Source organism: Sturnira hondurensis, unplaced genomic scaffold (assembly GCF_014824575.4).
Source record: "Sturnira hondurensis isolate 20B ecotype Veracruz unplaced genomic scaffold, ASM1482457v3 Scaffold0019216, whole genome shotgun sequence".
NCBI classification, from domain to species: Eukaryota; Metazoa; Chordata; class Mammalia; order Chiroptera; family Phyllostomidae; genus Sturnira; species Sturnira hondurensis.
This window is the reverse complement of record NW_028091847.1, coordinates 1542529-1566104: the sequence shown is the minus strand read 5'-3', so window position 1 is coordinate 1566104 and position 23576 is coordinate 1542529. Positions and strand designations below refer to the sequence as shown.

At 36.9% G+C, this 23576-nt stretch overlaps 1 protein-coding gene across 3 annotated transcripts in view; it reads left to right on the top strand.

Annotated features, from left to right (window-relative positions):
• VPS8 (VPS8 subunit of CORVET complex) overlaps positions 1–23576 on the top strand; it is a 253317-nt gene that overhangs the window by 14262 nt on the left and 215479 nt on the right. For 2 of the 3 annotated variants that reach the window (XM_037027628.1, XM_037027630.1), the window contains exons 2-8: positions 1204–1451; positions 2240–2308; positions 10879–11009; positions 14866–14959; positions 18495–18527; positions 19449–19503; positions 22476–22481. In XM_037027628.1, the coding sequence (XP_036883523.1) occupies positions 1299–1451; positions 2240–2308; positions 10879–11009; positions 14866–14959; positions 18495–18527; positions 19449–19503; positions 22476–22481 (541 nt within the window). In that variant the 5' untranslated portion in view covers positions 1204–1298. The remainder of the gene's footprint in view (positions 1–1203; positions 1452–2239; positions 2309–10878; positions 11010–14865; positions 14960–18494; positions 18528–19448; positions 19504–22475; positions 22482–23576) is intronic. The other variant, XM_037027629.1, reaches the window with a different exon arrangement.

The window sequence follows — 23576 nt, the reverse complement described above, 5'->3', positions numbered from 1 at the left end:
TAGTCTGAGAAAACTGAAACACTCAAGGAAGTGAAATTAATTGTAAGTACTAAAAAATGAGCCTAATATTAAGCAATTTTGTGTTTTGGGTATATTATGTGTTTTTAAAAAACAAGTAATTTTCCACTCTCTGTTAAAAAATTAGTTCTTTCAGTGGCTCAGTGGTTGTCAGCCCCTTTTTTTCTTCATTTCACTAAGGAGTGAGAGCAGTGCATGTGGTGGTGAAAGTTGGTATTATTATTATTACTATGGCTTTGCTTCAGTTTTTGTATTTTTGTTTCTTTATTCTAAACAGGTAGAGCAAAGTGATGGACTTTTTAAAGTATGGTCACTTGGAGTCTAACTATGACATGAACTAAAGACATTTAAAAGTAAATTTAATCATTAAATTAATAGCTTACAATTATTTTTTTCCTATTTTTAGTTTCCAGAAATTTTGCAGACAATTGTTTGCTAGACAGTTTTGCAAGTAAACTAACTGATCTGTTTCTTTTTTATATAGCATTGTATTATTTAGAGCTATGAAATCTACAAAATGGTGCACACATTTCTTTTTTCTTTTCTTTCTTTGTTAGTATTTCAGTCCTCCCTGGAAATATCCATGTTTATGACTAGCTTTCTTTCTAGAAATCTGTAGCTGGTTGTGGAATTATTTTATTCCAGCATCTTTGTTATCAGTCCTTGTAGATCTGAACCCTTAGCTTTGCTAACGTCTTACTAAGTGACCAGCTATCCATTCTGTGCCCTTCCTGTCTGCACAAGACTCCCTGAGAAATCTGTGGCCCTCTATCGATGCCAGTGACAAAATAGGTATCTATGCTTCTCTACAGAAGAACGGGAGATCTACCCTGCGGCTTTTGAATGTGAGGAAGGGATTAATGGTAGCTTTTGGCACCAATTTGCCCTTATGCACGTAGGTACATAAATCTAGTAAGTACCAGGTCTAGTGGCTGATTTTATCCCAAGTCTATCACTATCACCAGAGTTAAGACTTTGAGTGGTGGGTCACTTCCTAGACTCCTGAGTTAGATGTTTCTCCTCCATTCTCCCATAGAAAGCCTACCTCCATATTTTACCCCATACCCTAGTATTGAGTTCCCGTAGCCTATACTCAGATGATTGAGTTTCTGCAAAAGTCTGACTAAGTAAGTCTTCGGAATATCCAGTTGAGAAAATCTAAACAACATATTTTCTTTTTTGAAGAGAGATCATCATTCAGGTCATCATGATCTAAGGCCAAAAAACAAAACAAACAAAAACTTGCTTGGATTGACCAAATACAATTCTTAAAAGTAAACATGGAGAATGAACCAGACCATGAAAATGTGGAACAGAGCCTCTGTGCCAAGACTGCTGAAGAAGAACTGAATAAGTCTTTCAATCTAGAAACTTCACTTTCAAAATTCTCTTACATAGATCTGGACAAGGAGCTGGAGTTCAAAAATGACCTGGTAAAAATTCAACTTTTGTCAAGCAATGATACTTAATGAAAATGTTGGTTAGAGTGACTTTATGACTCAAAGACTCTGATTCTATTATTTTTGCAGGGATTAATAAGAGTATGTATCGTTTTATGAGATAATATCACTCTTCATTTTAGTTTATGAAACACTTTAATACATGTTCTCATTTGAACTTCACAATACTCTGATAATCCATTTTGTAAAGGAAGACACTGAAGGGCAGCTGTATTAAATGACTTAAGATCATAGCTAGAGGCAGGTTTAGAATTCTTACACAGTGATTTTTTCCCCCCCATTGAGTTTTTTGTGACCATGAAACTATTTAATGACAAGTCATTTGACTTAATATTTCTCACCATAATTTATGAAACATCTAAGAAATGCAGTGTCAGATCTTTGTATATTGCTTGTATGACTTAGGTCTAAACTTAGAAAATTAGGGATAGTCATAAAACATGCTACTTTTTCATGTCTAAGAAAGCAGATGCCAAAGTCTTTCAACAGAAGCTTTCTGGAAAGGGCTATTAGGATGGTGTGGTCAGTGCATATTTGCCTTTGATAATCACTGAATATGTGGTTAGGAAAGGAAATGATTCTGTAGTCTTTTGACCAGACCCTTATTACAATGGATTTTTATTGAGTTGCCTCTGTGTGTGATCAGTTTTATGGTATGTTTGTCTCTTAATTGATAATGGTTCTAAATCAGTTAAAACACCCTCATCATTATAATATGGAAAGCATCACTGTGTGAGCATTAATTTCTTTTCTCTATTTAGATTGATGACAAGGAGTTTGATATTCCTCAAGTTGATACTCCTCCAACACTGGAAAGCATACTGAATGAGGTAAGTATATATTAATGGTCATTTTATGCCATTGATTATAATACTTCTGGGTTAGTTTTAGTGTATGTATCAAGATCTGCCCTGTCTAATGGGAGCCACTAGCCACGTGTGGCAATTTAAATTTAGGCATTAATTATAGCTAAACAGAAATTAAAAATTCAGTTCCTTAGGTGTACAGGGCACATTTCAAGTGCTCAATACTCCACATGTGGCTACAGTAATGAACAGCATAGATACAAAATATTTCTGTGCTTGCAGAAAGCTCTGCTGGACGGTGCTGATCTAGAGCGTGAGCTTCTTAAGGGACAGAGCCATGTCTCGTTTATCTCTGTGCCAAGTACAATGCCTCCTACTTGATAGATTTTTAAAAATGTTTTATTGAGTTGAAATACCAAACTCACGTCACGTTTGAGATTTGTATTACGTTTTGATAATGTTATATCTACCAGTGATATTCAGAAGCTCATCTTCTGATACTGAATAGCATCTGCAGCATTGCAGTGTGCCTCATCACCCTTCTATGTAAAGGAAATACAACCTCCATAGTTTGTTCTGTGAGTACCATCTCTATTATGAAGTTTTTCAGAGATTTGAAATGGTGTTATCCATTTCTGAATTAGCCATCATAAAAGCTTTATAAAGAATTTTGTGGAAGTATATGTTTGTGAAGGATGCTGATTTTTATGTGCCCTGTGTCTACTGACAATTCTTCAACTCAGTCTTCTTGATATTTGACAAGCTTGCTTATGATTCCCCTCGAAGGTTTTAGCTTCTAAATTGAGAAACATTTTTTAATGTATAAATCTATTTCAAATCCATAGTTGTGTTTTCTAAAGGATAATGATGCAAAGATTCTCCAGCAGAAATACCCACTGATCCCATAGCTCTGAGTGAGTTGGGCCTCGGGCTTTATTACTTCTTTCCCTACTGCTTTTAGGGTCATAGCCAGCACTTTATTATAGGATGCAAACAAACTACTTTCTCTGTGAATTGTGTCTTTCATTTTTTTGCATGATTTTTAATTCTATTTTTTTATATTAGTTGATATTGTTGCTTTGAATATATTTTAACTTCAGAAGTGTTATGTATGATCTGTGTTAAGACTTAAACATTTTTAATTTTGAAAAAAAGGCTTTGGTCAATGAAGAATATCATGTTATAGTGATACGTATTTATTGCTTTTTAATATAGAAGACATTTTTCATTTAGAGGTAAAGAGATTAATTTTAATTAATTTTGTTAATATGGTATTAATCACATCTCATTTCAATTATTTTCCTAAGTGTGAAATAAAAATAACCTTAGAGGGTTGTATACAAAGCCTTCTTTGTACATATTTATATAAAAATGGGCAAAGAAAATAGTGCTCATGTAGATGAGATTGTACTTCAAAGTGAAGGAAAACCATCTTTGCACAATTCACTTATCTACTAGTAACAGTAAGTATAATCATTAGTGGTTTATTCTGATCAGTAATTTGGGTGCCTTGTATATTTGGGTCATAGTAGACACTGGGGTTATAAAGTGCTGTATGACCCTCTCTGACTTTGGGAGAGAATCGGTATTGGAAAGTAGTCAGGGAAATGGCGGAGGAGTAGGTGGGTGATATGCTTACATCACCCCATGACCAAACTTGAATTACAACTAAAATATAGAGGAACCAACCTGAATAACCAACTGAGGAGTAGCTGGAGAAGTCTTATAACCAAGGATTTACAGAAAAAGAAACATCAAGACTGGTAGGAAGGGCAGAGATGAGAGAAGGCCTGGCCCCACTCCCATGGATTGGTGGCTGAGAGATCTCAACTGCAAAAGGTCCCCCTGAGAAGCATGGGCTCTCAACTCCAAGCTGGGCTCCCTAGCTCAGAGTACCAGATCCAGGAAGAGATGGTTATATAATATCTGGCTGTGAAAATCAGTGGGGTTTCTGTTCACCAGAGAGACGTGAGTTTGCTAGAAACGCAGGTGCCCTCTTAAAGGGCCAATTCGCAAAATTTCATTTGCAGCCACCCTGAGATCCAGTGGAGGGAAGGTGGAGTGGACTAGAGTCATGTGAGGCAAGCCTGCGGTTTATGGCTCTAGGGAGAAAGCTGAAGGGACAGTTGCCAGGATATCTGGGCTGAATCACTCTGCCATACCACGTATGCTATTCTTCTTGAGTGGAGCACTCCCTTGCATAGGCATCAGCCTGGGGGAAAGCAATGGCTTCACCCTCTGGGCACCCTGTAGCCCCACCCTGTGAAGCTTGCCTTCTCCTGAGGAGTCAGCTGCCTTGGCCAGGGTATAGAGATCTGGGCAGACTCAAGGGGTGTCAGTGACTGAGTTGTGTGGCTTTGGGGTAGGCACCATTTCCTCCCACTTTCCTGTGAACATGATTGGTGCCTCTCCCTCCTGGGAGAACTGCTAACCCCACTCTCTAGATTCCCGGTGGCCCCACCCTTTTGACTCCTGGTGGCTCCACCCTGCTGAGGTCTGCATAGAATCTGGGACAGACTGAGTTGTATGGCTCCGGGTTGGGGGCCACAACCCCCACATCTCTGCAAACCTGACTGGCACCTCCCCCTTGATAGGAGATCCACAAGCCCCATTCTCCTGACTCCCTGTGTCCTGGCCCTGCCCTGCTGAGATTGGGTTTCTGGCAGAAACTGGCACAGGCTTGTGTGGCTCTAGGACAGGGACCATTTTTCTCTCTGACCACTACAGAGTCCTCCCTTCACACTGCCAAATCTTGGTCTCTTTGGGCCTAATAAACTCTCCTGGTCTGACCCTGAGGACTCCCTGAGACCCTCTTCCACCACAAAGCTGTGCAAGCACCCGGCATGTGGCAGCTAGACTTGGTATACCATGGACATTTGCTGAGTGGCCTCAGAACCAGCACTGGCCCCACGTTTGAACCTGTGTCAGTCTGGTGAACATCACTTGCCCCTCTCTCTTGACTCACTGAGAAGCTACCTCATGCAATTTGTGTACTGCCAGAGGCTCTTTCAGTGACTGAACCTAACAGGCAGCCAGCAGGTGAAGGTGACTCTCAGGATTCCTTGGGACTTTTGCTGATCTGCCCCTGGGCTTGGTATGGGTAAAAGCCAGTCATGGTGTGCAGCTTGGTCCTTCCTGCTCATACCTGGGGTTACCAGAGGCAGCTACAAACTATGGATCACTTTGTAGCTCCAAACAGGTTGCACAGGGCCAGGCCCATGCAGTGTCTGACACTGGCCAGCACCAAAGTCCCTCTAATGAGGTCCCAGAACCAACACACTCAGTGGCCAGCTTTATACAACATCAGAGCAGGATCCAATTAGCTTCACAAGTGTCATATCAGAGGGAGATCCTGGCAGATACCAGACCAAGCTGAGACAAATTCTGCTTCATATGGTCAGTACTTGCACAGCAGCTCATGTGCTGTGGTCAGGGTTGATCCTTACAGTTAGCCAGTCTGAGAGCTGACCCCACACATGAATGGGCCAATAGTAATCAAGACTCAATTACAACAGAAGGGTTCACATAACTCATTCAGGGGACATTCCTGGAACACTCAGTTCAGGTGATCAAGGGTACTGTGCACTTGGGTCCCACAGGACACCTAACACATCCTACCAAGACTGGGAGTCATAGCAGATCTACCCAATACATAGAAACAAACACAAAAAGGCAGCCAAAATGGGGAGACAAAGAAACATGCCCCAAATGAAAAGACAGGAGGAATATCCAGTAAAAGAACTAAATGAAATGGAGGCAATTATCAGATACAGAGTTCAAAAAAAGGGTTATAAGGATGCTCAAATAACTTAGAACTACAACAGCATGAAAAGGACATAGAAACCATAAAAAATCACCAGTCAGATATGAAGAATACAATATCTGAAGTAAAGAATGCATTAAAGGGAATTAACAATTGGTTGGATGAAGCAAAGATTGAATCTGTGAATTGGAAGACAAGATAGCAGGAAACACCCAATCAAAGCAAAAATAAAAAAATTAAAAAATGAGGATAGTTTAAGGGACCTTTGGGACAACATGAAGCACGAGAACATCTGCATCATAGGGATAATGGACGTAGAGGAGAGAGAATAAGGGATTGAGAATCTATTTGAAGAAGTAATGACTGAAAATTTAAAATTGAAATTTTAAAACTATACTGTCTCTGAGGTTTTTAATTTTGAAATTCCATTCTCTAGCCATAATGACCTCCCCCTCCATTCTCTTTGATTAGACCTGTTCCTTGATCTCATCAAGACCAAGTCTCTTGACCCTTTTAGTCTCCCAGTCTCTGAGAGTAGTCCTGGCTTCACTTCAGTTCTGCTGTTGCATTTCTGTGCTGCCAGAAAATTTTTTTGAATTTTTTGTTGAACTGTAACATACATGTAGAAAAAGTGCACAAATCATAAGTGTATAGTTTGATGAGTTTTCACAAACTAAATGCCCTGTGTAACTAGAATCCAAGAGAAGAAATAAAACATTACTAACATGCAGAAGCTCTTGTTGTACCCTTTCAGTAGCCAAACCCAGGGCGTTTACTGTCCTAACTTCCACCACCGTTGATCAGCTCGCCTGCTTTGAACTTCCTGAACAGAGTTATGCAGTATGTGTTGTTGGGTGTCTGACCTATGTCTTTTCAGTATCATGTCTTTAGATTAATTCATATTTTTAATTTATTGATTGATTTTTTTAGAGAGAGAGAAAGAAGCATTGATTTGTTGTTCCACTTATGTATGCCTCTATTTGTTGATTCTTGTTTATGCCCTGATCTGGGATTGAACATGCAACCTTGGCTACCTGACCAGGGCTCATTCGTATTTTTGCACATAATTATTCATTCCCATTGCTGTATAAAATTTATGTGTGTGTGTCATTATTTATTTATTCTACTGTTAATAGTCATTTGTGTAATTTCCACTTTCTGGCTACTATGAAAAATGCTGCCTTGGATATTCTTATTCATGTCTTTAGCTCGTACATTTATATAGATCATGCGCATTTCTGTGGGGTAGAAAGCTGGGTACAGAATTGCTGAGTCATCAGGTACAACATGCTCAGCTTTGGTAAATACTGCCGTGGGTTTTTCAAGGTTTTACTAATATATACTTCCAGTACAATATGTGGGAGTTCTGGTTACCCTCACCTCTCCAACTTTTGAATTTTTCTGGTTTTTACTTAGTAGTCCTTCTTATAAGTGTGTAATGGTATCACATCATATTTTTAATCTGAATTTCCCTGGAGACTGATGAAATTTGGTATTTTGACATATATTTTGGTCATTTGGATATCCTTTTGTGAATTGCTTTTTATGTCTTTTGCCCACTTTTCTGTTGACTGTTTTTTAAAATTTATTGTTGTTCAGTTATAGTTGTCCCAGCTTTTTCCCCATTATTCACCCCCACCCTACCCCTCCCAACTTCCACAGACAATCCCCCCATTGTCTGCCCCTAAGTCCTTTATTTGTGTTCCTTTGCTTGCCCCTTCCCTTTCTTTCTCCACCTACTCCTTCTTCCTCCTCTCTGGTCACTGTCAGTTTGTGCTGTATTTCTAAGTCTCTGGTTCTGTCTTTTTAAACTTATTATAGGAGTCTTTATATGATATGGATATGAGCCCTTTATTAGATATATGTATTGCAAATATCTTCTTCCATTCTCTGGGTTACTTTTTCATTCTGTTAATGGTTTCTTTTGATGATCAGAAGTTCTTAATATTAATGTAGTTCATTATTTTAATGTAGTTCACAAACCTGTTAAGTTTTTTCATTTTGATTAGTTTTTTTTTGTGCATGTCCTGTTTAAGAAAATTTTGCAAATTCCAAGGTCATGATAATACTATCTTATTTTTAGAAAAAAATTTATTTTTCTACCTTTCACAATTAGATCTACAATTCATTATGATTATTTTTTCTCATGTGATGGTGTAGGTATGAGCCAGCACCAGCTACTGAAAAGACTATTCTTTACTGTAGTATCACTTTTATTTTAAATCGGGTAATCATATATGTAGATCTGATCCCACCAGTCTTTCCATATTGCTTTAGTATCACATACTAATGTTCGATCCTTTATAATAGGTCTGGATATCTAGTAATTTCAGTATTCCAGTTTTGCTACAGTTCTTCAAGATTACCTCTCTTATTCTTGGTCTTTTTCATTTCTTTGTAAGTTTTAGAATCAGTTTTTTAGTTTACACACAAATCCCAGCTTAAATTTAATAGAATTGTGTAGATTTTACATATCAGTTTGGGAGAATTATTATTATCTGGGAGATATCTATTATATAGCTACTAATTTTAAATTCAGCCTTATTGAGATCATCAGTTCTCTTCTTCACTTTTTCTTCTGACTTACCCTGTAAGCTCTGAGCCCTGGGTTAATTTAGCTGATCAGTTTTCTTTAATTATGTCCTCAGGCTGTTTAAGGAAATCAAATTGATTCTGATTGGATTCTCTAAGACCTTTGTGCTACAGTTATTTCTGAACTATTTCCTTTCCCTTTTCCTACAGCAGTTGTTCTACACTTGTACATGTCTCAAGTAACAGAATACCCCCTTGCTAATCCTAACCCTGTTCTTAGCAGACTTATGTGTGGAGGTATCGGAAAAACAGTTGGAAATATGGGCCTAAACCTCAAGAGGGATATTGACACTGAAGATACACATTTTGAAGCCATTAGTATGACATGGTACTTGAAGCTATAGGTATGGATTAGCTTGTTCATATAGTATGTGAAGTAGGAAGAGAACTAAGAATATAATCCTGGGGAACAGCATCACTCAAAGGTTGGGCTGAGGAGAAAATACAGAGCATGACTAATAGAAGAGACCACGTAAGTTGGGCGGCTACCAGTAAAGAGCTCTATGAGAAACCGAGGGAAGAGAAAGTGTCAAGAAATAGGGAATGGTCAGTAGTGTTAAATGATGCATAGAGGCCCTGGCTGGGTGGCGCAGTTGGTTGCAGCATCATCCCATACACCATAAGGTTGTGGGCTTAATCTCAGGTTGGGGCATGTACAAGAGGCAACCGATTGATGTTTTTCTCTCTTTAAAATCAACTAAAAGAATGATCTATAGAGGACAAGAACATGCTTACTGAAAGGAGGCCCGTGGATTTGGCTAAGTAACTTTAGCAAGGGTAGTTGTCAGTAGCTAGTAATAGGTGGAGAAAGGAGAGGTAATGAGTATGGACTGCTCTCTTAAGAACATTGATGGAAATGCTAAGGCAGAAGGTAGTTCAGCTGAAAGAGAAGGTGTAATCAGAACATTTTTCTTTAATGTCTGTTGATCAGAATTCACTTGTTCAAAGCTAACCTCCTCATTCTGCTTTATCTGCTGTTCTTCTGCCTTCTTATCTCAGTAGTATCACCTTTTGCTGGTTGCTCAAGCTGAAAACCCTGGAATCTTCTTTCACTTCTCCCTTAACACCCTCTCCCCCCATTTAAATGGTAATCAGGGACTCAGGATTTTATCTGTAATGTCTCTTTCAGCCTTCTTTCTCTTGACCTCTTCTGTCACGTTCCTACATTGCAATAGCCTTCTTACTGGTTCTTAATAGTCTGACTCAGTCTCCCCCTCTTCCTTTATCCATCTTCACACTGCCCTATTTATCTTTTTAAAAGATGGTTACCATCATCTGTGTCCACTTAAAAATCTCAGTTTCTGCCCTGGCCAGGTTGCTTAGTTGGTTGAAGTGTCGTTTGTGCACCAAAAGGCTGTGGGTTCCATTCCTGGTCAGGGCACATACATGGGTTGCTGTCTTGACTCCTGGTCAGGCGCATACAGGAGGTGGCTGATCGATGTTTATCACGTTAATATTTCTCTCTTTCTCTTTCTCCCTCTTTCTTTCTCCCTCTCTCTTTCTATCATCTGCCTTCCTCTCTGTCTTTAAAGAAAAAATCTCAGTTGTCTTCCTACTGCCTACTCTATATAGTACACAAATTCGCTAAACAAATGAGTACACATTATGTATTAGGTATTGTACTGGGCACTAAGGATATAGTGGTAGACATGGACTCTGCTGTCATCTTGCTTAATGGAACCTAAATCTTTTTACAATTTGGGTTCCAGTTTATCTTCCTAGGATCACCTCCAATTTCTACTCATATACTCCAGTCATTTTGGACTACTACTTTTTCCATGGGCAAAGTCCATATTTTGGACTCACCATGTTTGCACATGTCCTTCCTAACCCAGAATGCCTTTCTGTGTCTGCCTGTCGTATTTCTCATCATACACTATTTATTGTCAGGTGGTATCTGTTTTCTTTTAATTAGTCATTGGCTGTTAGTTAACTACTAAAGCATTTATTCAAATTTGAATTTTAAGAGATATTCTACAACTAAAAGTAATCTGCATAACTACTCCTACTTCTTTCTGCTGCCAGAAAGAAATTTTCAAAGGGAACTTTTTATAGAAAGATAGTCTATCTAGAGTTAAAATTTAATTCTGTACTGTGTCTCTCTGGTCAATAACAGTTCATGGGAAAGAGGTGAAAAGTGGAAATAAGCATGTAAATTTTGGAGAAACTCATTAATGCCTCTCTGACTTACAGATTATTTGGAATTTTGAATTTATTGATCCGTATTCTTTCAATTTAGACTGATGATGAAGAAGAGTCTTTTGTTCTGGAGGACCCTACACTGTTAAACATTGATACTATTGATTCTCACTCCTATGATACTTCATCTGTGGCAAGCTCAGATAGTGGTGACAGGACCAACTTAAAAAGGTAAGTACACATTAATTTAAATCACACTGGCATATAATTGAAATATTTGATCATTTAAAATATGAATATCTCTATTGCACAATTCAGTCTGCTGAAGCCCCATGTAGGAAGTGTAGGCCCCACGTGGGTGGAAATAATGTGCTTATTTGACCCTAGAGATTCCGGCACTGTTGAGGAGAGAGGATGGAAAGGTGGACACTGTGACCACCATCTTCTGCACCTACAGGGAGAGGCTGTAATATAATAGCCAGGGACTCCCCAAAGCAGTAGAGGCCTTGAAAGGAGCACAAATCAAACCTGGCACAGTGTAGAAACATTGAGCTTGGTTTACTTCACCATCCTTCTGTTCCCTGCACTCCTCACCCCCTTCCTCCCACTCTCTAAGGTCAGCTCCAGCATTCCTTCATTCCCTTGGAATGGGTTCAGAGGAGAGTCACAAAGATGATTAAAGATTTGGAAAAAGGACTTTTAACCCTAAATATGTTCATTTTGGCTGCTTTTCACCTTCCAAATTCTTGGAGAGCACATGAAAAGGAAAAAGAAATGGAGGAAGCATAATGTAAATACTTTATTGAATTCATGTGTAACTTTAATGTTGATAACGTTGTCTGTATATTTTTGCTCTCTTCTTAAATTTTGCCTGCATCAGTGCTGTCTTCTTTAGGTTGTCAGCTTTTGTGGAATAGGAGCCATTGCTGGTATATTACCCTGTTCATCATTTCCTACACATTGATGACTTAATTTTTTTCAGCTTTATTGGCATGTGGTTGAAATATAACATTGTGTAGATATAAGGTATACAGTGTGAGTCTTTGATGTACATGTATTGCAACATGATCACCACAGTAGAGTTAGTTAAGACCTCCATCACCTCACATAATTGCCATTTCTTTTTGTGGTAAAAACATTTAAGATCTGCTCTCTTGGCAACTTTCAAATATATACAGTATTGTTAGCTATAGTCATCACATTGCACATTAGATTCCCCAGAACTTACTCGTCTTACAACTGGGAGTTTGTACCCTTTGGCCAGCATGTCTGCATTGCCCCCTCTCCCCACCCCCGGCAACTGCTATTCTACTCTCTGACCCTGTGAGTTTGGCTTTTTTAGATTCCGCTTACAGTATTTGTTTGTCCTGTCTGACTTATTTCACACAGCATAATGCCCTCAAGGTCTGTCTATGTTGTCACAAACGGCAGGATTTCTTTCTTTCTCAGTGCCAAATGACATTCCATTGTGTGTGTATGTGTGTATGTATACGTCGTACATGCCGCATCTTCTTTATTTTCCTGTAGATGGACAGTTAGGTTGTTTCCATACCTTGGCTATTGTGACAAATGCTGCAGTGCACGTGGGAGGGCAGATATGTCTTCCACATAGTGAGACGGCATTGCTGGATCATATGGTAGTTCTATTTTTAATTTTTGAGGAATGTTTATACTATTTTCCTAAATGGCTCTGCCAATTTACATTTCCATCAACAGTGCACAAGGATGCCCTTTTTCTTAGATCCTCACCAACACTTATCTCTTGTCTTTAGCCCTCCTAACAAGTGTGAGGTGATACCTCACTGTGGTTTTGATTTGCATTCCTTGATGATTAGTAAGGTTGCGCATTTTTTCATGGACCTGTTGGCCATCTGTATGTCTTTTTGGGAAAATGCTAATTCACATCCTCTGCCCATTTTCTTTACTTTAGTTTTTAGGTTTTTTAGTATTGAGTTATAAGCATTCCTCATATATTTTGGGTATTAACCCATTATCAGTATATGGCTTTCATATTTTCTCTTATTCCATAGGTTGATTATCTTTTTGCTATGCAGAAGCTTTTTAGTTTGATATAATCACATTTATTTACATTTACTTTTGTTTCTTGTGCTTTTGCTGTTATATCCAAAATGCTGTTGCCTAGACCAATGTTAAGGCACTTTTCCCTTTTGTTTTCTCCTAGGAGTTTTATGGTTCAGGTCTGATGTTTAAGTCTTTAATCCAATTCATTTTAGTCAGTGGTGTAAGACAGGGGTATAATTTTATTATTCTGCATGTGATTACTTGGTTTTCCCAACACCATTGATTAGAAAGCATATTCTTTTCTCCATGGAGTATTCTTGGTTCTCTTATCAAATATTAGTTGACCATATTTATTTCTGGGCTCTCAATTCTGTGCATCAAAATATGTGCCTGTTTTTACGCCAGTACTCTACTGTTTTGATTACTATAGCTTTGTTATATAGTTTAAAACCAGGAAGTGTGATGTCTCTAGCTTTGTTCTTTTTTCTCAAGGTTGCTTTGGCTAATTGGGGTCATTTGCATTTCTGTATACTAACATCAACATGTCAGAAAAAGTAATAAAACAGTTCCATTTACAATAGCATCAAAAACAATAAAGTACTTAGGAATCAGTTTAACCAAGAAGGTGAAAGATCTGAACACTGAAAATTTTAAAGACACCAATGAAAGAAATTGAGCAAAACACAAATAAATGGAAAGATACCCCATGTTAATAGATTAATATTGTTAAAATGTTCATAATACCCAAAGCCATTATAGAGTTAATACAATCCCTATCAAAATCCCAATGGCATTTTTTCACAAAAATAGAACAAACAATCCTAAAACTTGTATGGAACCACCATAATTTAAATGTTTTTGATGATCTGATCACTACCTAATTAAAATATATGGTGTCTTCCTTTTGCATACATAATAATGTCTGAACTCCCTGGCGTGGCACCAGCCTGGACCCTGCTTCCCATTTTAATTTAACCTAAGCACTCCCACCCCCTCCTCCTGGTTTGTGCCTTTTGTGTACTCACATCCCCCTCACACACTGTGTACCTTTGTATCTTCACATTTTAAAAACATTATTGATTGTTTCTGATAGAGCAAGGGGAACGGGAGAGAGAGAGACATCGATTTGTTGTTCCACTTATTTATGCATTTATTAGTTGTCTCTTGTCTCTCCTGACTGGAGATTGAACCTGCAACCTTGGTGTATAGGGATGATGCTCTAACCAGCTGAGAACCCAGCCAGGGCTTACATCTTTATATTTCTGCTTGTGCTGTTTTTTGTAGCCTGACAGACTCCTAGGTATCCATCAAGGCCAGATCAGACATCTTTTCTTTTCTATAGCTGTTTCTGATAATCTCCCTATTAAACAAGAGTAAACTCTAATTTATTTCATTTCTGTAATGCTTTTCATTTTTCTTTTCTAAATTCTCTAACAGTAGCTACTTATTAATCCCTCTAGCTAGTCTATGAGGTCCTTGAGAGTAGGAACCTGGACTTTATTATTATTATTTTTTATCTCCAGAGCATACTTTAGTCACACAGAGCAGGTGCTCAATGTTTGGTAAAAGTTTTAAAATTATTTTTTGTATGATGATGAGTAGGGGAAGTGAAAGGAGCTGTTAGTAGAAGCAGCACAGAATGAATAGTGCGTGGGGAATTTGACATGGTTGGCTGAGGAATGAGAGAGTGGCTATAGACAGGAGGAGGGCAAGAAAGGTGGGCAAGGGTAGAAGGTAGGTAGAGGTGATGACATGCTCTCTAGGCAACTTTCTGGTGAGGTATAGAACCTCTTGCTATATTAAGGTGGCAAGGAACAGTTTGAACCAGAGAAAAAGAAATGGCTTTCTTCATTCCCCTGCTTGGTTTCTCTGAGGTTCAAGTGGGTTTAGTACAACATCTCAATGTGGGACTATTAGACCCTTTATGCCTCTTTGGAAAATGCAGCTAACAAATAATATACAATGGTTTCTTTTTCCACTTTTCTTGTTCTATGTGTTTTTTTTCTTTCAAAGCTTTTAGACCCTGCCTTTTCAATTTTTTTCTGTTCTTAATTTTTTTTTTAAGGAAGAAGAGATTACCTGATTCTTTTTCACTCCATGGATCAGTTATGCGACATTCACTTTTGAAGGGGATTTCTGCCCAGATAGTGTCTGCAGCTGTAAGTATTTTGTTCTCTTCCCCTAGCTTTATAACCTGCAATGGCATAATGAAGTAGGATTGAGCATAAAACAGAGCACAGCACTTCTCTTGGCTCAAGGCTTAAGAAAAATAGAATCTGGCTTTCGTGGATTTTGTGTGATTATTTTTGACTCATAAGACATGGCTACACATCTTGATGTAGAAATTAGTGCAGCCCTGAAATAAAGGTCTGCTCAGAGTCTCGGGTGTGCCTAAATGAAATATGGCAGCCATCCTAAAAGAAACACTCTCTGCCTTTTCTTTACATTCCTTTTCAGTTTAGTTGCCATCTTATGTATTTGGTTGAGGTAGAGGGCTTGTTTTTTTTGTCTTCTAATATGGAGAAATGATTGTTCAGAATCTTTTACAACTGACCTTTCTTTTTAAAAAAATAATTCAGTCTCTTTTCATGTATACCTTACTTACTCTTAGAACTTTGAAAGTAGGGAAAGACATGTCTTATTTTTAAATGAGAAGACAAGTTTAGAGAGGTGATATTAACTTGTCTTATTACATCTCTGGGTTAGGAGAGAGCAGAACACTTACTACAAATTAGAGCTTCCGGCTTCAAGTCTAAAGCCTGTTTGTGGTGAAGTGGAGGTGGTATTGGTGAATGTGTCCATTGGATAATGGCTGGAAGAGAATATCTGTGGTGTTTTTAAAAAATAATTCAGATCATTGGATTAATGCATAATTATTTAATAGTTCATCAAGACAATAGACACTGATTCTGATATATTTTATCAATTTTTCCTTTGGCCCCAAAGCCTGTAGTTTCATATAGGCTTTAAATTTTAGTATCCCGAAGTCCATATGGTATGATGATTATGACGACACATCCATACCCCAAGAACTTTGATGTGTTATGAAGTTTATAAGTTTTATGAACTTATAATTGGCATTTGTCATGTTCATTGTGGACAAAATTTTGATTTTTCAGGAGAGTAAGAGATTGATATAGAAATGGCATTATGACACCATAATCACATTGCAATTTTCAGGTTTATTAAAGAAAGCTCTTATTGCAGATACCAAAAAAAAAAAAAAGGAAGAAAGAAAAAGTATTCTCTGTGGGCAATTGGTATACCCTGACCCAGCTCATATATCATGAAGTCACTTTAAATAGAGAGATAGTCAAGCAATGGAGGAAACCTGGGCAATTGTCCTTCCTCTTTTAGGTGGAGAGTAACTCATATTTTCTAGAATGGGAACCACCTGTTGAGGATTACATTTCCATGACGTTTTCTGAATTTAATCCTTATGTAGGTGATGAAATTCATTCCTTTCAAAATCAAGATGAACCAGAACAGTCATTTGACCCACCTGTGCAGTTTTAAAAATATTTTGAATAATGGAGCCTGAACTTAAAACTCAGACACTGAACAATGATTAGATAAATCTGTTATTTGAAAGGGTTTCTCTTCCTTCTTGAATAAGAGGGAAAAAGTCTAATAAATCCCAGAGTGTTTGCATTCTATTCTTATTTCATTGCTATGGCTGAGCTCCTTTGGTATGTTAAAATGAAAACTGCTTTTCCTGTGACGATCTTCATACCCTGCCTTCATAATTCTAGATTACCAGCTCAATTTAAATTGTATGCTTTTCTGTGATGGTTGGTTTATTAACATGTAAAGCTAGTTATATTCTTTGGTATCCCTCCCGAATAGTTGTTCAGTAATGCCTTCAGCCATGTGAATAGTGGTATTATTAGGACTGCCTAGGGCCTTGATCATCAGGGCTTTGTAATCGATGCCTGGAGAACACTTGAGAGAGATGAAACTTGGAGTTGTGAACTTCATTGTTTAGTTTTGGAAACCTCAAAGTAATAAGACATGTGACTATATTGAAAACTAACTCAAATTAAATTTTAAAGGAGATTTATCATTTTAATGAGCACCTAAGATAAAAGAGATACCTCAGCACAGTGTTTTTGCAAAACATGTGTAATGTGTAAGAATGTCCTGGAGTGCTTATGAAAATGCAGATTCCTGGCATCACCCCAGACCTACGGGCTTGGAATCTCTAGCAGTGTAGCATAGGAATCTGCATTTTCACAGGTATCCCAGGTGATTCTAATGTATCTGGCTTTTTAAAACCATTACCCTAATATGTTGCAACACCAATACTAAAATTTGTGATCTCTGAAATGCATCCTACATCTGTGGTTTTTAGTTTTTAAAGTTAGCTGACTTCTGATTTCATTATTCAGGTTTCATTTTGAGTATCATTTATGTTCTCCATCTGCTGTCTCATTCTTTTTTCCTGTCTGGGACACAAATCAATCATTCAGCAAGTATTTATTGCGTGCCTCTTAATTGTTGAGCATTGTGTCAGGCAAGCTTTACATACACACACACACATCCACACAAAGTTGTGTATATTTTGCTGTCCTGTGTATATTGTACATAGCAGCCTTGGTGATTGTTCCTTCTCATACTCCCATGCACTGGAGAAAGTTTCTTAAGTTAGTTCTTGGGCAGTTCTACCAAGTTGGATAAAAATAGATTCTTCCTTCTGAGAGATTATGATACCTAATTGACCACACTAATAGGGACACATACCTGTAGAAAAGCAATGTGGAAGTGATATAAATAGCCTGGCTGGGACCCAGAAGCTCTGAGTTTGAGACAGCTCTGCCACTTGCTGAACGATCTTGGGCAAGTCAAATAAACTCTGAAATTTTTATTTTCTTAATCTGGAAAATCAGAATAATACTACCTGTTTTTGCTTTCCAGGATTGAGAATCAAATGATGTAGTATATATGCATGAAAACTCTTTGCTATTATCATGCGAATCATTGTAACCCATTACTGTTATTTAAAGCTGTAGAAGCATCATATAGATACATTTATATTTATATAATGCTTTCTTTATATTTAGTGTGATTCTCAGGACAACTCATTGATGTAGATAGGGCAGTATTTGCTATTTCTTGAACAGATGAGGTGACTAATGTCCAGAAGGGGTTGGTGACTTCCCCAGGGTCGTCCAGCTTTTGTTAAGGAGCTGAAACTAGCACTTAGTTTTTGATATTCTTATGTTTGAGAACTGACTGAACATACCTTGCTCAGGCTTTAGTCAGGGGTTCTGACTGAAGCATAATCTGCAGGGTAGGAAGCTTCTGCTTAGAGGAAGAATATCTTCAGGGTATGTTTTCTTTTTCCTAAAGTCTCTATGTACTCCTAGTGTTTTGACCCATAGTACTTACCCTTTATTCACATTATTGAAACAGGAACCTCTTTCCTCTCTCTTTTCCTTTACTTTTTCCGTTGTAATCAGTACCTTTCCTGAAGCATGTTATAGTAAGTAAAATAGACTGATCTTTCTCTCTTGCTCTTTATATTTTGTTGGTATATACAACTTTTGTAGTTTCTCTAAGAGGCAAAAACAAAGGTTCTACCTCTTGTGTGAATTGATTTGGATCAAAGTATATGTAAAGAGGCCTTATACTGGTTTCTGTTTTATAATGAGAATATATTTTGAAGTACTTTTATTTCCTCTAAATTTCATTTAGGACAAAGTAGATGCTGGCTTGCCTACAGCAATTGTAAGTATACTTTAAATTATCTTTAGAGGTAAGCTTTCTATTTGATTGGGTGTTCTTAGATTTATTCTTCTAATATTTAAAGTTATTATATAAATTATTGTGACAACAAATTTATAAGTTATTTATTGCCCAGTAATCAGGTTTAAAATTTAGCCATGTTGAATATTTTCTTGTAGTGTATGGGTTACTCTTTAGGCTTTTGTTTGAGAAGCATTTAATGGAGTAATGATTAGCATTTTCCAGATTTATTTGTATGTATGTTACCCTGCCCAAGTAAATTTTCTCCTTCTGCGATTTTGCCTCCCTTTGGTTATAGGGAGTGGAAAATAGTATTTGGTACAATCACTTTGTGGTAAATAGTACATTTAACAGCTCTGAACTCTGTTACCGGTCCTGCCAAGTGAATCTGTGGAGCGATTATAGAGAGTTGGGGCATACTGAGAGCGTACCAGTGCCCTCTTATTCTTGACTATTTCCAGCTGCCGCCTGTAGCTTTCTTATTAGTTAATTGGTGAGGAAGTCAGCTGAATTTGAACATTTCCAGTGCCTTTTGGCTCCTGGGAATAAACTAGAGAAGAGCTTTCTAATCCCTTCTGTTTACCTCATAGGAGGTTCTCGGTTGGGTAATATAAGTGCCTCTTACTTCATCTGGACCCCTGAAAATTTGTGTTTGAGGGAGCTAAGTGTCATGTTTTTCTCTGTAATGTTGGACATATGATAGTTTTTATATTGTTACCCATAGAGTAAATGTAGAGGGATTCTCAGAAATAAAATGTTCTGTTTTTTGCTTCCTAGATGAAATTCTCATTTGTAATAGTTGGTATGTTGTTTGGTGCCTAGAGGAAGGAAGACCAATAAATTCAACTCTGCTTATTTCAGGATCCTGATGTACTGTCTTATGATCTTCTCTTTTGTTCTCAGGCCGTGTCCAGTCTGATAGCAGTGGGTACGTCTCACGGATTGGCTTTAATATTTGGTAAATTTCCCAAGTACTTTCTTTACTTTAAATATTAAGTATCTTTGGGGTTTTATGATGTCTTTTAATCATATTTTAATAGCGAACTTTATTTGCTTAGATAAAAACAGAAAAACTTGAGAAGTAACAGTATTTTATAGTTAAAAATTATTTGACTTGGCTTCAATTTTTTTGCTTGTTGCAAATTTATATTCTCTCTGAATTTATGAACTATCGTATCTATTGACTCTCTGCAGACCAAGACAAAAAAAAATATAAAGTTGGAAGGAACCTTGGGTTGTCATCTTGTCTGCCTTCAGTTGGTGGTGGTGGTAGGGGTGATTTGTGGTCCTTAAAGCATGTCTGAGTACTGGAGTACTGAGTACTGAGTACTGAGTATTCTAGGAGATCTTCAGGAAAGAGATGCTCAGGCTTTCTTAGTAATTTTCAGTAACTCTCACTGACACGATTTTTTTAAAAATTTCTATTGTAAATCCCTCCAAACTAAAAGAAGTCCCTAATCACAATTTTTTGTTGTTGAAGCAAGTTCGTATTGTATGGTGGTGGTTAGTCTTACATATTTTCTCATTTTTTAAAATCTGAGGCTAAATAACCCCAATTTCATTAGTCTTTCTTTGCTTTTGAATTTAATACTATGAGTAGAACATTGTTTTTGTTCTTTTAATTTAAAAACATTTTTGGTTACTTTTAGTGTTCTCCCCTGGATCTTAAGTCTTTTTTATCTCTCTTAAATGGAATTCTTGATGATGTATTTCATTAAGGAATCTACAGGATATTGTGTAAAGATACCAGGGAATGCTTTAATAGCATTAAATTTGATCAATTTGATCTCTGTGGACCTTATATCTTAATTTACCATATTAGTTATTTTTCCTTGGTTTTGAACAGTTTGACTTCCTATTTATAAAATTTTCCATTATGCCAAAAGCCTTATTTATCATGTGATTTTCAACCTAGTCTTTTCAAAGGTGATTGATAAAAATATGAGTTTTATTGTTCGGAGATGAGAAGAATGGAAACAAAAATATAATTCTCTTGAGAGAACTATAGAATTGATTCTTTAAATAATATTTTTCTTATTCTATTATTGATAGGTGTTCATAATAGAAAATTTAGAAAACATTGATGAGCAAAAGGTTGGAAATATTAAACACCAAATTCTTCCACATGGGACTAGTCTTTTTTTCTGTGTGTGCGCGCATGTGTGCTCACACACACATACCTGCCCTGAAATGGGATCGTGTAACTCATAACCTGCTTTTTTATGATAATGAACATCTTTCCATGTTTTTATATATTCATCTACAACATTATTTTTAATGGCTACATTGTATTCTTTTAAATAGAGTCATGATAATTTACTTAATCATTTCCTACTATAAGATATTTAGGTTGTTTCTCAACAAATAGTATAATGATGAACATCTTTGTTACTGTATTTTTGTACATGTGATTACTTCCTTAGGACAAATTCCTGAAAGTCCTAGGTCATACCCTAGGACTGGGTATGGACATTTAAACACTTCTAATATGTATTGCCTAATTGCCTTCCAGAAGTTTTATCAGCTTTCAGGTATAGGGATGCTTGGTTTTCTATGGGGGCGTACTTGGTATGGAATTGAAAAGATTTGGGGAAAGGAACTTAAAAGGTCTTTTAGTTCTGTCCCCTTATTTTACATATGAGGTGACTGAAAACCAGAGAGGGTAAGTGGCATGCACAGAGCCAAGGTCCGAATCAAGGAGTATGGAATCCTTGGTTAGTGCATTTCTACCATTCTGAGCAGTTCTCCTGTCCTGAAAGAAAAGGAGGCCAGTGCCAAGATAGATGAAGAAAAGAAGAACTAAGGTGAATGAGGATAGAATATAATGCATATATTCAGCAGAATGCACGTTGAGTTTTTGTTCCCACTCACCATTACTTTTCCTCTAACTGCTTTACCATTCCCTCCTTTACCACGAGGTTATAAGACTGCGTGCCTGCTAATAATCAAATTCATGTAGAGCGTACTGCAACAGATTAAAAAGACTATACTTAAAATTAAAACTATCAGAGGAGTACATTATCTATTGCTACTGCCTCCTTAATTTCCTGGGGCCTGCTTCCTAATTTTCTTTAGATCCCAGCAGCTTTCTGATGAAATTGTAATTTTTTTATTATAGTCTCATGGAAGAGAAAGTCTGCCAAAGTGAACATTTTGATAAAGAATCTTAATATTCTGGTTATGCTTTGGGTTTTTAATTATGTATTGATAAATCTTACTCATTTTTGTAAAAATTAATATTTGAACAATGCGTTTTAACAAATGGGTTAAAATTTGTTTGAAAGGCAGGGGCAAATGGCAAAGTAATAATACTCTGAATGCCTAGATTACAGATCTGGGTTAAATTGGATCTCTTGTGAACATCTTCATTGAGGACAGGAAAGGTATAGAAGGAAGAACTGTAGTCGTTTTAGTACCAGTAGATTCCCCCAGTAGATAGTGACCTGGGACATTAATATAGCAGTCCTTTTAAGCTTCATCAAGATTGATGTATGTTGCCTATTCTTATGGAATTATAGATGTATGGTATTTATTTTATATCTTGGCTCTTACCTATATGAAGGATCTCAAAAATGCAACTCTTAATAAAGATGTTTCCTTATCCCAAGGTCCTTAGTTTTTCACTTTTCAGGTTGTTAGCACACTTCAGTAGATTATATTTTTGAAATTATTTTTGATTTTATCAAACTTAATGGACTTGGATTTACTTACTGTGCTGTAATTTGGATATAATACCATTTCTCTTTTCCCATAGCCAATACCTGAATATAATCACAAACTCTAGAGACATCAATTAACCATATTTAGTATCCTTCCTATAGATAACTAAAGTTTGTCACTTAAACTCTTGAAATTTTGCCTGTCTTTTCTCTGAACTTTTGAACTGATCTCTTCTTTCTCTCTTTTGGTCTTTTCTCCATGGATTCAAAGGAAAAGGTATAGTAATTTTGGTTTGCGTGAGTGACATTTATTCTTTTGACCTTTCTACTGTCAAAAGAGAATGCTATCAATTATAGTCAGTGCCCTCTTATGAAATGCTCATGGAAGGAAAGCAGCTAATGGAAAGATTGGTTAAAGCAGGGACTTGTAAAAAACTACAAATGCAGGCTTACCTTCAATGTTTTTCTTAACTTGAAATATATAAATATTCATTTTCTCTGTAATCTTTTGATATATAACAAAGCCTTTACTTTGAGTTTGTATTTGCCAAGTGATGTCTGTGGCATCTCTTTTGGCACAAATCGCAACGATTGCCTTATATGTGGGTCCTACAAAGTTTGCACTTTCGAGTTTTAGGCACTGGTGCATCAATCAAGGAGCACAGAATACTAGATTTTCAGAAAACTTCTCTTCCATCTTCTACAGTTATGTTGTATACACCTTATTTCATGACAGTTTTTAAAATAATTTATCTTTACTACGTTTTTCTAAAGCATTCATTTAGTTTTCCTAGAAACAATAGACCTTTCTTTTTTGCTCTATTTCATCAGTTTGTGTTTTGTTAGTTAAGTTTTTAAAGTACAGCAGCATTACAGTGGCATGAATGGCATGAACAGGTTTGGGAATAAACACAAATGACTCTTTTTGAACATGAGCATTCTAGAAAAAGGCCAGTCAGCCATGGGAATTCAGTGTTACCTGGGCTCCAGCAGGTAACCTTCACAGCAGGAATGAGAACTTTAATTCTGTGTGTTGGTTACATGGAGGTCAGGTAAAAGCATTTCTGCTATTGTATAATCATTGATGAAAAATGTTTCTTAATATCTCTTTGCTTCTTCTTTGGTCTTAGAGAATATTTTAATATGCTCAAATGGTAAGAGAAGAGTAATATTAAAGAATGATGAATACTGGCAATAAAAGTAGAACACTACACACGCAATTTAATTTGATTCCTTCTAGGATCTAGATGTTTCCTATTAGGTTGGCCAAAAAGTTCGTTTAGGTTTTTTCTTACAATGGCTCTGGTAGTGTGTAGTTGTCTTTAATGCAACTTGAAACAGTTTTGTTAGGTTGTATTGTGATAGTTGTCAT